The 17,236-nt window shown below is 47.2% G+C and overlaps 1 protein-coding gene across 2 annotated transcripts in view; it reads right to left on the bottom strand.

The window, feature by feature from the left end:
- Positions 1 to 15,769, bottom strand: part of ATRN (attractin) — a 148,664-nt gene extending 132,895 nt beyond the window's left edge. For both annotated transcript variants that reach the window (XM_090139911.1, XM_031588143.2), the window contains exon 1: positions 15,405 to 15,769. In XM_090139911.1, coding sequence (XP_089996037.1) covers positions 15,405 to 15,754 — 350 coding nt within the window. In that variant the 5' untranslated portion in view covers positions 15,755 to 15,769. The remainder of the gene's footprint in view (positions 1 to 15,404) is intronic.
- Positions 15,770 to 17,236: the final 1,467 nt, after the last annotated feature.

The following is a 17,236-nucleotide window of genomic DNA, read 5'->3' as shown; positions in this document are numbered from 1 at the left end:
AGAATACACCATTCACCCTGCTGTTAAGCCAGCCAGTGCTGAGTGACAGCAAATACACATCATTTGCCTTTAATTATTTCCATTTGAGGCTGTTGTTCTGTAGTAACAGTGCTAGAATGGTAATGCGAAAATATTTTTCCATTTAGGAAAATACTGACGTGTGAACAATTAGAAAATAAAACGTGTTGGAGATTGCTTCATTGCAAAAAAAAAAAAAAAAAAGTCCTAAATGTCCTTTGCTCCCTTTTTCCAAATCACAAGGGGAGCACTACATGCCTGGCAAAGTGCACCTCCAGTCATTGAAATGTTGCCCAAGACATGCTGTGATATGACTCCTTCCTTGTGTGGATAAGAAAAAGCTGCAGGTGAGAGCACTTGCTGGTCAATAGCCATGAAAAGTCTTAATGAAAGCCCCAACTACACCCCTGAAAAAAGGGTAGAACAGCTCTCTTTAGTAACAAGGGGTTAAAAAAAGTAAACCACACCTGATCAGAGCACACATGTACAGGAGACACTCTGACAGTGCTTTAAGCAATATTCGAATTTTCCCTCCCTCTCTTTTTATTTTACTTTTATTTTACTTTACTTTATTTTATTTTACTTTACAAAAGCTTCGCATTAGCAAATAACAATTCAAAGACCAATCCCTGTTTGTGAGTCTTTTTTGGAGAGGTTACAATAACAGTAAGGCTGGAGAAGACCACTAAGATCATCAAACCCAACCATAGAATCATAGAATGGCCTGGGTTGAAAAGGACCACAATGATCACCCAGTTCCAACCCCCTGCTGTGTGCAGGGTCACCAACCAGCAGACCAGGCTGCCCAGAGCCACATCCAGCCTGGCCTTGAATGCCTGCAGGGATGGGGCATCCACAACCTCTTGGGCAACCTGTTCCAATGCATCACCACCCTCTGAGTGAAAAACTTCCTCCTAATATCTAACCTAAACCTCCCCTGTCTCAGTTTAAAACCATTCCCCCTTGTCCTATCACTATCCACCCTCATAAACAGTTGTTCCACCATGAATCCATCACTTCCAGACCTACCAAACCATGTCCCTAAGTTCACCTGAACAGAAATGTTCACACAGTACACAATGCTATTCCACACTCTGAAGACTCACCTAACGTTACTTTCTATGACCAGCGCCTCGCTCTTGTAATTCTTTAAAACTGCTCTTAAAAAGTTACGAGTATGTTTGCTGAAGGGCAAAATCTGGTAATGCTGACGTGAAGAAGAGATTTTAAAAGTGAATTAATGATAGAGAGAATACAACATAACTTCTGAAAACATAACCAAGGCGGTAAGACAAAAGAGTAGCAATGAAAAAGGCAGAACATTTTATTTGAACCAGTGAACGTGAATCTCATTGCTACAAATAATCGAGACAACTTACAACACAGCCTATTTTAGGGGAAACACAATCCAAATGTTATGACTAGGACTCCTACATACTCCCTCAGTACAAATAAGTAATACGAGATGTGTGCAGACGCGCCACATTCTCATCTCCAATGCTCACGATGAGCTTTGCAACCTAACTTTGGGGCCTTGGGAAAGGGATTTTGCATTCCCCAGAACAGGATATGGAAAAGGCTCTCAATTATCAGCTGCAGACTGAGTCAGCCACGGCACTGATTTGCTTCACAAGGCTCAGTCCGCAAGGGCTGCAAAGCACTGGCTGTGCTGAATCAATTAACCAGTTCATAAATCAATCCCGTAATTCCATCTCGCTTTAATTCACTCGGAAAGGGAAACGTGCCATACCCTGCTAAACTGGATCTTCATTGGATAAAAAAAAAAAAGAAGAAGAAATCAGGGTACAAACCACAGCTGGAGAGGAACAGACATGGGAATGCACGGGATTTTCCTTTTCCATGCTTTCAGCCTTGCTGTGATTTGCTGCCACAAGTTTACTCTTGATACCACTGGGATGCAAAGACAGCAGAGATGGATGCTGTGCTCCCTCTGGCTCCATCTGCAGCTGCTGAGCTGCAGGAGAAATATTTCTGAGGATGACCTGAAATAAGGTTGCATCAGCATACTGACATCAACTAACTTGTGCCACCTCAAATTCCTGGTGCCTGCCTTAGTGTGGCCATCTCCCAAACCACCCATGGGTAGTGTTCCTCCAAAGGCAGCTCCCAGCAGCCCTTCAGTTGTATTTTTAGATGATAAGCATGATTTAATTTGAAAATGTTTCAAATTGAAAGCGTTGGTTTAGTTTATTGCACGTGTAAGGGAACACCTCAAACAGCATCAGTGACAGCAAATGTGCTTTGTAGATATTTTACTCTACAGACTTTTGCTCACAAGATTAGGACAAGAAGATACTTGCCATTTTATAGATACACATATAGTGAAACTACTTTGGAACTCACATCACTGACCTGGTCTTCTTTCTTTCTTAAATGTCTTCCCATTACTTAACCAGGACATTCAAGGATGCATTCAAGGCCAGGCTGGATGTGGCTCTGGGCAGCCTGGTCTGCTGGTTGGCGACCCTGCACATTGCAGGGGGGTTGAAACCAGATGATCATTGTGGTCCTTTTCAACCCAGGCCATTCTAAGATTCTATGACATTACACACTGGAGGAACATGAAGTGACCTGCACAATTATTATTTCAAGTCCACACCTGGGCAACTGCACTACGTTGCAAGTGTTTCATACACAAGACAGGTGAAGATCACAGAATCATTCAGGCTGGAAAAGACCTCCAGGATCACCAAGACCAATCCATCCCATCATACCCACTGACCACGGCCCCCAGAGCCACATCTCCACACATCCAGAGATGGTGACTCCACCACTCTTTGGGCAGCTGTGCTAATGCATCAACACTCCTTGCGAGAAGAAATGTTTCCTAATATCCAACCTGAAGACAACTGCCAAAAACAAAAGACATTAGAAAGTTGCAACTCCTCCTATTCTCAGCCTACACAGCTGTTACAGCAAAACTGGACTAATCAGGGCCATAGTTTTCCAGATTTTGTTTTGGAAGACTTTTCCTAAATATTCGAGTTATTTCTGGCCAAGAGAAAAGGCTTATAGAAAGTTTTCTTTGCTATCAAGTGATTTCTACTCTAAGTCGTCAGCAGAAAGGAGAGCCTCTGTCGACCTGCCAGAAGGTCACTGGATGTATACGTGTTATAACCCCATTAAAATCATAGCTATCATTTTTTTATTTAACTGAAGATTAAAGTAAAAGCAATTTGTGCCAAGTCCCAATCCCAACCTGCCGTAAATCCTCAGCCTATCAACAGCTCAGACTCCCACAGGGGTTCCAGCACTCTCTGTTTATTACATACAGCACCTTTACATGTGTAAATTAGAACATTAAAATTCTCCATGTCGCTTGCTAGCCTTGAAATGAGAAGCTTTTCTTCTTCAGATGTGAGACAGATACCAAAGAAACCATTCACACCAGTGCATTTCCTCCAGTATTGACGGCAAGTGGCCTTCATCTGGCTACCCCTAATTTGTCAGTGCAAATTTGTTGCTTCTGGCCACATCATTTGTAAAGCTGCTGTGCTATAAGACACTACAGGAATAAGCATGCCAGTGCTGTAGTCCCACGAGGCAGAGGGATGTAACCAGCCTGCACTCACAGCTCCAGAAAGAAGGTCAAGAAGCTCAGCTATGAGAAGTCCAAGCTTTTGCAGATCTGACGCCCAGAACTCCATCATAGAATCACAGAATGACCTGGGTTGAAAAGGACCACAATGCTCATCCAGTTCCAACCCCCTGCTATGTGCAGGGTCACCAACCAGCAGACCAGGCTGCCCAGAGCCACATCCAGCCTGGCCTTGAATGCCTGCAGGGATGGGGCATCCACAACCTCCTTGGGAACCCGTTCCAATGCATCACCACCCTCTGAGTGAAAAACCTCCTCCTACAAGGAAGGTTAAGTAAGGTACATAAGGTTAAAGCAGCAAGAAATGTATACAACTACAGGTTAAACAGAAATCATAGAGATCTTCTCCAACCTTTACGATTCTAAGATCATCAAGTCCAACCATCGACCCATCCCCATCATATCCACTGTGTACTTCAACACAGACATAAAGAGCAAACAAACCCTGAGAGCTGACTTCTGTCACAATAGAGGAGAAACATCTCTTCCAGGTAACATTACAGATATGGGGTCTTTGGAGAACAGAACTCCCTACCATTTCCAAGCTGCAGTAGGTCTGTAAGACAACAGGCAGAGCACCCTGCTCTGCTCCTCACAGCATATACAGAAAAGCTCAAATGCTTTGTCTGGAGATCAGAACCACTGATCCCTCTCGGAAGGCTGCACAAAGACCTATGGACTGGGGAGGAATGCAAAGGTTACAAGACACAAACAGGAAAAATACTTGGATCCCAGTAGTTGCACACCATGAGTCCCATGGCACAGCCTATGTTTTTAGCACAGTAGCTATGCTGATTTCCCAGGATGATGAACTATGATTCCTCAACCTACAGAAAAAAAAAAAGGAAAAATGTCCCTCCCTCAGCCTCCCTGGGGGTCTCCCCAGCCCCATAGGACATTGCTTAATGGAGATATGAGGCCTGGGAGGGTCCTGCAAGATCTCCCCAATCCTGGTAAACCTCATACTAACACCCAGCTCGCTGCTCAAGGAGGCCAAGTATACATCTGCATAGGGTGAGACCTTCTACCTTCATGCCTGCACTCATGATAGAATTGTAGAATCATTAAGGTTGAAAGAGAGCACTGAGATCCCCAAGTCCAACCCCAATCCATCCCACCGTGCCCACTGACCACGTCCCTCAGTGCCACATCTCCATGGTTCCTGAACACCTCGAGGGACGGTGACTCCATCACTCCCTGGGCAGCTGTGCCAGTGCCTGACTGCTTTCTGAGAAGAAATTATCCCTAACATCCAACCTGAGCCTCCCATGGTGCAGCTTAAGGCTATTACCTCTTGTCCTAGTTGTTTCAGCCCTACGCTGCCTCGAGATGCTGAAAGAGCAGCAGGTTTCAGGCAGTAAGAAAATGGATCATTTCTTCAACACGGCATCTCATTACACGCACGCTGCTCTCATACACACCCATCTTGTACTGAGAGCAGCAAACCTCAGGCACAAAAGATGCTCTGATGCTTCGATCAGCTCTGATCAGATAACACGACTTTCACATCGGGACTTGTTCTCTTTAAGTTCCACATGACAAATTTCTCTCAGCGCTGAATAGGGGAATTAAGATCATATTTAAACTTCTTCCCTTTTAACACAGAATATCCTTTTTCATAAGGCTCAGTGACGCTGATTTAGGCGTATTTATAGCAACATTAACCACATTTCTTCTGCAGGGCAGTATAATTGTCTCAATAGGCAAAAGTTGAATACCACTTGCTATGCAAACCAGCCACTACAACGTGCTTTTAAACCTTCACATTTCCGTGAGAATAACATCATCATCAGAACATCTTCTGAACCTATAAATAGCTCATCCTTCTTTCATAGATAAGGAAAGTACGCCAAGAAGATTAGACGAGCTGTAGTTCTGCTCTACTGCTAAAACTGTGCAGTCAGTTGTTCTCAAGGCAATTGCATCCTATGGATGCTCAAGCTACACCCTGCATGTTTTCTAAACAAAACAGATCACCTGGTACGGTGGCACTTCTGGTTTTGGCAGAACTGAAGAGGAAATGAAACACCACTGCCGGCTGCAATAGAATCATAGAATCCTTTAGAGTTAGAAGGGAGCACCAAAGGCCACCCAGTCCAACTCCTCTGCAATGAACAGGGACAGCACAGCTAGATCAGGATGCCCAGAGCTTGATCCAGCCATGCCCTGAAAGTCTCCAGGGATGGGGCATCAACCACATCTCTGGGCAACTGTGCCAGTTCATTTCCAAGGGGAATCCCACAGCTCACAGAATATGAGGACTAAGCATCTTTGAATTGCATTCATGGGTAGCTATGACAAAGGGCAGCCCACATTTTCACACCCATTTCCCATCGCCGCTGCAGCTGTGCTCAGTGCAGGCCTCACAAGTAGGACAGAACAGAAGCCAGCCAACATGAGGGCTAAACCTTACCAAAATTTCAAAATAGCCCATGCACTCTATAAAAACCAACCAATGTGCCAAATTAGATCAGGACTTTATTCATTCATTTTGCCTTTTCAGGACTAAAGTCCACTCACCCCATTTCACCCTTCTATAGGTGCAATTCATAGAATTGTTAAGGCTGGAAAAGACCACTGAGATCACCAAGTCCAACCCCAACCCACCCCATCAGGCCCAATGACCACATCCCTCAGTGCCACATCTCCTCAGCTCTTGGACATCTCCAAGGATGGTGACTCCCCTGTGCAGCCTGTGTCAGTGCCTGATCACTCTTCCAGAGAAGCAATTATTCCTAATATTCAACCTGAACCTCTCGTGGTGCAACTTAAAGCCATGACCTCTTAATAATGGAAGCCCCTCCAGCTTTACCAGCTGGTCCCCACATTCCCAACTTTCACCAAATCCCCATCCCTTCATGTCAAATACCAAACCTGTGCGAAGTGTGAGTTATGCCATTAGGGAATCACACACGTAGCCACATCACAAGTGTCTGCACGTGAAGTCTTGAACAGTTCAGGTGACTGAGAACAGCAGCGAACGATTCAAGAATTCACACTGTGACGCTATTAAATAATGAGGTTGGATTTTTGTCTGAATTTATACCATGAGTTCAAAACGTGTTAATAAAATATCAGCATATTCACTGTTGGGAAAAAAAAAAAAAACAACAAAAACCAACATAACAACAAAGCAATAACCACAAAAAAAAAAAAAAAAAAAACAATAAACCACCCAACATTACCAGCAGAGTCAGAATGGACATTTCAGAGGAACTGTGCATGGGGAAAGAAGTCTTGTTTTTGACTTTGAACTACTTTAACACCTCCTCAAAATGATTCATACTCCAGTAGTTGAACAAGGGCACATTTAAACACCCATTGCCATTCTCAAAATGAAAAACAGCAACTTGAAAGGATCTCTGCAACCTGTGCTTGTGAGAAGCAGCCACCGACTGACCCGTGTTGAAAGATCTCCCTGCTAAGCGTTTGGATGCTATAAATCAATCAGTTAACAAAAGTGCACTAACAGACTGTCAGGCATGCAAGAACCAACTATAAATAAAGGCATTTGGAAGTACAGAGTATATCTTGCACAACAAGAAACTTAGCTTCACTTTTTTCTACAGAAAAAGAAAAACCACAAGCAACTGACCTCACCATTACGCCCCTTCCTTATCTCAGTTTGCAAAAAAATAAGGATCACAGCTGTGTAACAACAGCAGATATTGGAGATCCCAAGCACTGAGATGGCTCTAAAATTCACACTACACCCTCTGGCCTGCATTAATGGGTACCAGCCTCATAAATTAATCATTAAACAGGCAGGTTCACAACTTTGACAGCAAACGTGCTGCACGGTGCTACCAAAAGGTTCTCACAAAGCTGTCTTGGAAAGTTTGTTTTAGAAAACGCAAACACGTTCTTGATCATGGCAAACACTGAAATCCAAAACCTGTGTGCAAAGCGAACCTCGGGCATAGATTTTCTCCAGATAAGGCAATCACATGCAAAGAATCTGGTGACAGCACCACCAGAGCAATGCTGAGAGCTCTGCAGAGCTGTGAAAGGAAGGATATAACACCGGGTGCACAAAGACACTGAAAAAACCCCAACTCTGAGCACAGCCATACCTTACATCAGCAGCAACTCACCAAAGCACAATGTGCTGCAGTGCCAACAGCAGGGAGGAAAAAATAACACCACTTTCAAAGTGTACGAATTGGAGGCACGGTTACTCTTTCCTCTTGATAGGACAAGGGGGAATGGTTTTCAACTGAGACAGGGGAGGTTTAGGTTAGATATTGGGAGGAAGTTTTTCACTCAGAGGGTGGTGAAGCACTGGAACAGGTTGCCCAAGGAGGTTGTGGATGCCCCATCCCTGCAGGCATTCAAGGCCAGGCTGGATGTAGCTCTGGGCAGCCTGGTCTGCTGGTTGGTGACCCTGCACATAGCAGGGGGGTTTAAACTAGGTGATCATTGTGGTCCTTTTCAACCCAGGCCATTCTGTGATTCTGTGACAATGAAATAATATTAAATCCAGGCTAAATTTTCTGAATGGAAAATATAGTCCTGAGCTTCTGTATTAAGTGCATAAAATGAGTTTATAGGAATGCTAATTTGTCTGTGCTGAGCTTCTTATAGCAGACAAGCACAACCTCAGAGGCAGATATTAAATTTTCATGCAATACAAACACTGACTAATAAGAAACTCTTCCAAAGGGTGTTTCTCCTACCTTCGCCATGCTTCTTATATGTCCTTTCAGAGCAGAAAAGCTAGCAAACAAAAAACTAAGGCTCCTGGAAAAGGAGAGACACAGAGTGAATGCAAAGAGTAGAAGTGGGATTGTCATCTCTGCATTTGCACACCCTGCACAGCGCTGAGCAGTGGTGCAAATAATTCTCCCCGTCAGTGGACTGTGTAATGCTCTCCATACTCATAAAGCAACAGGGCTGGTATGTACTTCTGTGACACCCATTAAGCTCATCCAGGATGATGGGTGTGGTGTATGCAGCTATAAACCCGGCAGGAGAAAATCATCATCATCATCATCTTACATGTTGGAAAACCTCAGCTGGCACTATCACCCTCACATCAAATGAAGTCTGCTTCTGCATTTTCAGAGAATTGAAAATTCAGACCCTGGTGACACTGCAGTTTTACCCTATCAAGGCATAACGGGCAGCAGGCAGACATGAGATGGCCGGGGCACCCTCAAGTACTTCATCCCATGTGGTCTAGCAGCCAGCTGCCCTTCCTTACCAGGAACATTGCTCAGCCCATCAGTTGCCATTCAAATCCCTCTTATGACATTCCACATGACTAGGGCTACGACCAGCCCCAAATTCTAAGTGCATTTCCTTCGAAGCAGTCTTTTAAAAGCCCTCCCTTGTTTCAACACACTAAATTTTGCTTATGGGATTTTACATTGGGACTGCTCGGTGTGCAGCTCAGGTCCCTTCGCCATCCCTTACCATTTCACAACCAGGATGGGTCCCTTTCATTCTGAGAATCCCAAGGATTTAAGGTTTTAGAAGTCAGAATCATGCCTGAATCCTATGCATGCAGCACATCCACTGAAATCCTTTTGGCAACCTGTGTCTCCATTTGTCCAGAGATATCAAATAAACTTTTACTTTAAGCAAAGAGAGGAAGGCACATTAGCAGAGGCCTCAAATCCAAAGGAGCTCCTTGAGAATCTGCCACAAACAAAGCAAGGGAACAAAAGCAGGAAGCAACAACCATACATCACCAATGCTTCAGCACTTCAGTGGCTTCGTGACTATTGGATTCAAAGCCATGCACAATAGCAAATGATCGTGTCTGTCCTGTGCTGTATTATTGATTATCAACTTTTCCACTCTGCTTTCAAGACACCGCAGAGGTTACGTGGGCAGACTTCAGCACACAGCAATGCAAGAACAAAGTGCTGGAATACTGTGGAATATGTGGCTCTGGTGGCTGGCAACCCTGTACACAGCAGGGGGGTTGAAACCAGATGATCACTGTGGTCCTTTTCAATCCAGGCCATTCTATGAATGCCCCTTCTTCTTCAGGGAAACTCCAGTTTGCAGAGGGTTGCTCCTCGTCCAAAACCACTTTCCTCACCAAATCACATAATTCTCAATCCCATCTTTTGTATTTTTACTGTAGTTTTTCACTGTTGTTTAATAAGCGTGATTTAGGAGCTCCTAAAGAGCTGCTTGTAAAGAAAACTTCGAGTGCACAAAGAAAGCAAAGCTCCATCAGATCAAGGAGCTAATTCCAAGTGCTGAGCTTGGAACTTCAAACTGGAAAAAAGAAACCCTTGAAGGAAACTGACTGCTTAGGAGAAGAGCACCCAAAGGGATCATAAACTAATGCAGAAATGCAGCAGTTTGGTCAGCAGCAGCATTATCTCAATAGATACTGGGTTTTTGGCGTGGATCATCATCGAGGCGGATGTTACGCACAATAAGCTCAAGGTTTTAAATGTGCAGAGAAACAAGCCAGGAAGGAGAGATCTGTCACACATCTACGTTAACTGTAAATTGTTTAAGTTGGTAACGAACACCCAGTTGGGTTGTGGGTCTATTTTGGAACTGCGACGAAATAAAAAACAGATTGTGAAATAATGGAAAGAACCCAGAGCAGCGTCAGACAACTTCTGCTAAACTGACTCAGTTGGCGGGGTGATATTGAGAGAGAAATGGGACAGAAATGCCCCACGTGCTGGGTGCTAAGGAAATCCCCACAGGCAGGCGGGGGGCAGCGGTGTGCTGCTGGAATTGGGTGGCACAGGGATGTGATGCTTTACCTGTGCCTCTCCTGGAGTTCTCAGTGCTCAGCAGTTGGCAAGCAGATACTGCTACCATTGCTCCTGGGTTGTGCTGCGAGCTGCTCGGTGGTTCTAACAAATGTGCTCCACGGTGACAACATCTGATGTGCACGAAGCAGAGAGGACAGTGGATGCAGCCTGCACTGCACTGCCTTTCTTCCAGCCTGTGTTTTCTCCTGTTGCCTCCTTGTTACTTCAGTCAGAAGTGAGCATACTGAAACATCTAAATCATAGAATGGCCTGGGTTGAAAAAGGACCACAATGATCACCTGGTTTCAACCCCCTGCTATGTGCAGGGTCACCAACCAGCAGACCAGGCTGCCCAGAGCCACATCCAGCCTGGCCTTGAATGCCTGCAGGGATGGGGCATCCACAACCTCCTTGGGCAACCTGTTCCAGTGCATCACCACCCTCTGAGTGAAAAACTTCCTCCTAATATCCAACCTAAACCTCACCTGTCTCAGTTTGAAGCCATTCCCCTTGTCCTATCACTATCCACCCTCGTAAACAGCCATTCCCCCTCCTGTTTATACGTTCCCTTTAAGTATTGGAAGGTCACAGTGAGGTCTCCCCAGAGCCTTCTCTTCTCCAAGCTAAACAAGCCCAGTTCCCTCAACCTTCCTTGACAGGAGAGGTGCTCCAGCCCTCTGACCATCTTAGTGGCCCTCCTCTGGACTTGTTCCAAGAGCTCTGCATCTTTCTTGTACTGGGGGCTCCAGGTCTGGATGGGGCCTCACAAGAGCCAAAAGAAAACATGTGCATCAATGCACAACACTGGCCATTCAGCAGAGTGTAAAAGCACTTAGATATGTCAAAAATACAGTATTATTTCACATAGGAGTCTTTGTTCTCTGACCAACTGTAGTAAAATCCCAGCAACGTGAAAGAGAAAATCACTTTCAAGCACAATGATAAGAGAGAATGGAATTGGGATCAGGAACAAATGCAGCACCCAAATCTAATTTCAGCACTTAAAGTGATTTGATTCAAATTGCCAACATCCTCTAATTTATTAAGCTGCTTTCTGACTTTCCTAAGGCTCTGAACTGCATCAGGTAGCTTTGTAAAGAAAGCAGTTCTGGTATACCTAGCTTTCAACCAAAGTTCCCATTTATTTAAAAAGGGGAACTACGACAGTTCTCTGCCAGCATGCAACTCTCTCAGGTGCTGATTTACCCCAAATCTTATGCAGATAAAATCCCTCTTCTCTGTAATATTCTTTGGCCAAGGAAACTGCCTTACCGCAGACTCCTTCATAACGTTCAATCAGCAGCCCGTAACTGCCTCCATTAAATTAATAAAAAGGCCATTTAAAAGATACGCTCATCTCTGATATTTTCCTTCTTCCCTTGTTCTGTTTCACTGCTAAGCATTGCTTTGCATTTTCCATTTCCCACCCCAAAAATCAAACAAGTTTTACCAGGGAAGGAGAAGAACCCACTTGCACAAAAAAACTCAGTCTTCTGGAAACATTTGCTATCTGATTTAAAACTCAAAATACAACCTGTTCACATTTCCAACTAGAACTAGAACCGTACATCAGATTGCCCAACAGTGGAGTCTTTGGCCCTGGAGGTCTATAGGAGCCATGGAGATGTGGCACTGAAGGACGTGGTTATGGCCATGGTGGGGATGGGTTGGGAATTTTAGAGGTCTTCTCCAACCTTAATGACTCTGGTTCTACAGACACAATTGGTGTATAGTTACCTTTCCAGAAGGCAAGCACCCTGAATACAACCTCTAGCCAATAAAGCCATGTACAACAGAGCCTGGGTTTTACCTCCTGAACAAGAAGACTTCACAAAGTTTTATGAGAAACCTTCTGGGCTCTGCCTTTGACAAACTCAGGTGACTGCTTCCTCATCCTGAAGAGGGACATCTAATTCAAACCTCAATCTTACACACACCCAAGTGCACCATGAATCATAGAATCGTTAAGGTTGGAAACGACCTCTAAGCTCACCAAGCCCAAACCCAACCCACCCCACCATGCCCACTGACCATGACCCTCAGTGCCACATCCCCACAGCTCTGGAACACCTCCAGGGACAGTGAACCCCACCACTCCCTGGGCAGCTGTGCCAATGCTTGAGCACTCTTTTAGAGAAGAAACGTTTCCTAACATCCAACCTGACCCTCCCCTGGCACAGCTAAGGCCATCACCTCTCATTCTATCACTCTTACTAGAGAGAAGAGGCTGACCCCCACTTCACTCCAACCTCATTTAAATTCAACAGAGAGCGATGAGGTCTCCCCTGAGCCTCCTCCAGCTACAAACTACCACCAACACAACCATATGCAAGTGAGCTTCTCCCACATCACTTTCCAGAAGTCAAAGCACGCTGCATATCCTCAGAAAGAACAGAAACACATCCCCAGCTCTGCACTGCAAGCGATCTCCCCTTTGCAGGGTTTGAGAAAGAAAGAAAACAGTCCACCCTTGGATTGCTAGCTTTATTTCTCATCACACTGTAACTACAAAGACTTGCTCTCAGTGTGTAGAGTGTTCATGGGTTGCAGCACGAAGCCACAAAATTCCAGCTGCTAACATAGGAAGAAGTGAGGGTGAAGCACAGGCTATGTGTCATGACAGCTCTGGCACACAACATAAAAAGGCCAAGACCCCAGATACAGTCATCACAAATATCTAGATAAAGAACAGAGTGATTAACATGCTGAATTTAATTACAATTCACAGTCACACAGATAAGCATGTGGAATATGCCACGCTTACAAAGTAATTTTCACCTGCCCTCAAACTTCCTATTCCTACCTGCAGCATAAGCAAATCTTTTAAAGCCAAGCTCTTGGCAACCACAAAAAAATAATTAAAAATGGAAGAAAATCTGCAATGCCATTTCTGACAGAGGAAAGGGTAAGCTCAATGCACACGAGCAGTGGCTGCAAAGCTCTGAGCACTGCTGAGAAACCTTCGCTGGCACTTTTCTCAGGGCTCAAAGTCTAAAAACATGGCAAGGAAATTCGTTTCACAAACCAACACACAAACAGGTAAATGAAGCAGATGGAGAGAAGAACACAGGTTGATATTTTCAGTGGAAAATTCTACACTGGAATGTGTGTGAAGAAGAAACAAGGAGCTTCATCATAACAGACAAAAGCAGTCTGCAGCTCACGTCTACCAGTTCTTTTGTTACCCAGCAGCACTTCACATCGCTCTGCCTCTATTCAGATTTGGTCTCCTTCAACTTACAAATATCCTCAAGTGCTCCAGGAAGCTAAGGCATAAGTAGCTATCTCAAAAAGCTCTCTAGATGAGAGGAAAATACTTATCATGATGCCAGCTATAAACATTCAAAAGAAAGCTTTCAGCTTCCAGAGTTTCCTTGGAAAATCCCTTTACGATCAGCTGCATCGCACATCCATCCCATGTAAATAAAAATACAAATTAGGGAAAAAAAAAAAAAATTAGATATCTTTATGAACCTCAATTCTCAAGCATACAAAGTGTTTTCCCTTGTGCACACAGCTGTTTTTCCCCCAAATTTACATTAAGCATCACCAGAGAGTGGATGGTGCTTTCCATAGGAGCTCCCCCAGAAGGCAACGCTGCCCAGGATAACATTTTCCTTTCCTTCTTCTCCAAGAATCACCCTGCTGAGAATTCACCTAACACATGCAGACATACACTGATAAAAGCAGAGCAGGTAACCATCTTACAGACGCTTCTGCTGCAAATGTAAGTGAAGCCAGGGTGCACTCCCAACCTATTTCTGTATGGATTTCCAATCTGGCACACTGTGGGACAGACACAGCCCAATTCAGCATCCCATCACCACCAGAAACGGTCTCAACATTGCTGCACCAGCACAGCACAACCCAGAGATCACCCCGCAGGCACTCCTCAGCACCATACACACACACACGCATGCTGTCTGAAAGCACACAGGGCTGCTTTACCAAGAACCACGTTTTAGCCTTATACCCCCCCCCAAAATGCTCCAGCCCAGAGGCAAACCCTGCAACCAGCCCCAGTGCTGTTGGTTCAGCTCTGGCCTCATCCCCACGTGAGCCAATCCTTCGCTGCCTTGTTCCTCCCCAAGAACCAGCACTGCTCTTACCCACCCTAAAAGCTGCATCTCCCCCCGTGCCACGCCCCCCCCCCGCCCCCCTCAGCCTTACACCTTCCTGCCCTACCGCAACCTGCTGCTAGCTGGATCCTGCCCCTACTCCATCCATCTCCCATACAACCCCAACCCCCCCACCACGTTTCTCCCATCAATCAGCCCCATCTCACTCTCTGTCCAGCCCCAACACAAAGCAAACCCAATCACTCCCGGATCCACCGCTACCATCTTCCACTTCTCTCCTCCCCATAGCCCTGCACCCACTTCCCACTGCTCCCAGACCAGTTGGGAACACCCAAGCCCCTGATATTCCCACTCTAACAGTACTACCTACCTTACATCTCCACCCCAGCCGGGGTCCACCTCTCTTCCCCATTACCCTCGTGCATTCCACAACCAACCTCAGAGGATCACCACCTCTGTGAACCCCACTATGGTCTCCTCACAGCCTGCCACCCCATTCTGAGCCCGCAGATCGGCTCCTTGCAACTTGAAATCGCTAAAACCCAGCCCTTACGCCCTATCACCCTCCCACAAACTCCCCGATTCTGTTCCCTACGACTTGTGAACCCCCATCACCTGCTCCTTGGGAAAGGGAGCCCCCAAACCCACTTCTCACACCACTTTGGAAGCTTCTGAACGGGCTCCCAGCTCCTTGCACACACACTGATCTGCTCAACGCGCCTTGCAAGACCCACACCCAGCCCTCAGACCTCCCCTTGTGCCTTCAAACAGCCTCCCCTCCCCTGCCGAGCCCCAATATTTGCTCCTCACAACACAACACCTCCTGGTCAGTCCCCACATGGGCTCTTTGTGCCTTACGAGCCCCCTTCACACCCCGTCACTCCTCTGAGAGCCCACGAACGGCCTCCTCGCAGCCCAGCACCTCCTTGTGACCCCCCCTCACCCCTTCCCCGACCTCACCTGAAACGTCCGCCGCAATGCTGGCACTGATCGCCCACCCAGCCGGGCTGACACTCGCACTGCCCGCTGCCCGGTTGGCACCGCCCGCCGTTAGCGCACGGTTTGTCGCATTCCTTCGCCGTTCCCCCATCCTCTTCTTTCTCTTCGGCGGCAGCGGCGGCGGCGGGCCCGAGCCCCGGCACGGCGGGTAAGAGCAATAAGAGCAGAGCCAAAAGCAAACGTCGCGGCCTCCCTCCCCGCCAGCCCGGGCCCCGCCGCGCCCCGCGCTCCCGCGCCATCTGCCGCCGACGCCGCCGCCGCCGACTGCGGGAGGAGGGGCGGCCGGGGGGCGGCGGGACGACGCGGACCATCCGCCGCCGCGGCGCCTCCTCCCCGGGACGGTGGCCGGCGAGTGCGGTGGGGGGGGGGTTGTGGGGAGTGGGGGGGCGTTCCGCCGCTACGGTGGCCGCGAGGAGGTGGCGGGGAGGGGGGAGGGGGAGCGCGGAGCCGGGAGGCGCCGCTGGGCCGCGGGCGATGACGTCACAGCGCGGCGGGCGCTGCTCCCGCCTCACCTCGAGTGAGGCGATGGGGGGGGGGTGGCTGTCCCCTCATTGGGAGCTGTTTTCTCGAGCCCTCGAGGCTGAAGGGGGGAAAAAGAACTAAATGTCGAAAGAAAGTTTGAGGTTTGGTGGTGGTGTGTTTTCGTTTTGGAAAGAGCTCTCGGGTCCCGCCCGCCCGTCTTCTGTGCCTTCTGTCAGATTCCCGCAGTTCTGGGGGACCTCTGGTGATCCCCGCCGCCCCGTGCAGTCTGTGCTGCTTCCTGACCGCTCCTCTGGGGAAGGAATTCCTCCTAATGTCCAACCTGAGCCTCCCCTGGCACAGCTTGAGGCCATCACAGAATCACAGAAACACCAAGGTTGGAAAAGACCTACAAGATCATCCAACCATCCACCCATCACCAATAGCTCTCACTAATCCACGTCCCTCAACACAAAATCCAAACGTTCCTCAAATAACCTCCAGGCTCGGTGACTCCACCACCTCTCTGGGCAGCCCATTCCAGTGCCTGACCACTCTTGTGGAGCAGTAATATTTCCTAACGTCCAGCCTAAATCTCCCCTGGCGCAGCTTGAAGCCATTCTCTCTAGTTCTATCACCAGTTACACAAGAGAAGAGGCTGACCCCCAGTTTGCAACCTCCCTTCAGGTAGTTACAGAGAGCAGTGAGGTCTCCCCTGAGCCTCCTCTTCTCCAGACTGAACAATCCCAGCTTCTTCAGCCGCTCCTCATAAGGCCTGTGCTCCAGACCCCTCACCAGCTTTGTTGCCCTTGTCACCTCTCATCCTACCTCTGGGAGCAGAGGCTGACTCCGCTTCACCCCAGCCTCCTTCAGGCAGTTGAGCAGAGCCGTGAAGTTCAGAGGTGCAGAGCCCTGATCCTCCTCCACACTCAGCCATCCCATCCCCTCGGCCTCTCCCTACAAGATCTGTGCTCCAGATCCTTTACATCTCTGCTGCCCTTCCCTGGACACACTCCAAATGCCTTTCTTATAGTGAGGGGCCCCAAACTGTACGCAGTTTCACAGAATCACAGAATCACAGAATCACAGAATCACTAAGGTTGGAAAAGACCTATAAGATCATCCAGTCCAACCATCAACCATCAGTTTCCTTCACATGCTATAGGTTCTCCAGCCTGTGATGATGGGTGAGCCTCAGGATCTCCTTACACAACCAGGACGAATGGCAGAACGTGGGCTCAGGGTTTGCTCTCTGTAACTACCTGAAGGGAGGTTGCAAACTGGGGGTCAGCCTCTTCTCTCGTGTAACAGAGGACTAGAGAGAATGGCTTCAA

This window comes from Phasianus colchicus, chromosome 4 (genome assembly GCF_987193195.1).
Source record: "Phasianus colchicus chromosome 4, bPhaCol1.hap1.1, whole genome shotgun sequence".
Lineage (NCBI taxonomy): Eukaryota > Metazoa > Chordata > Aves > Galliformes > Phasianidae > Phasianus > Phasianus colchicus.
The sequence above is the reverse complement of the archived record's forward strand: the minus strand, read 5'-3'. Positions and strand labels throughout refer to the sequence as shown.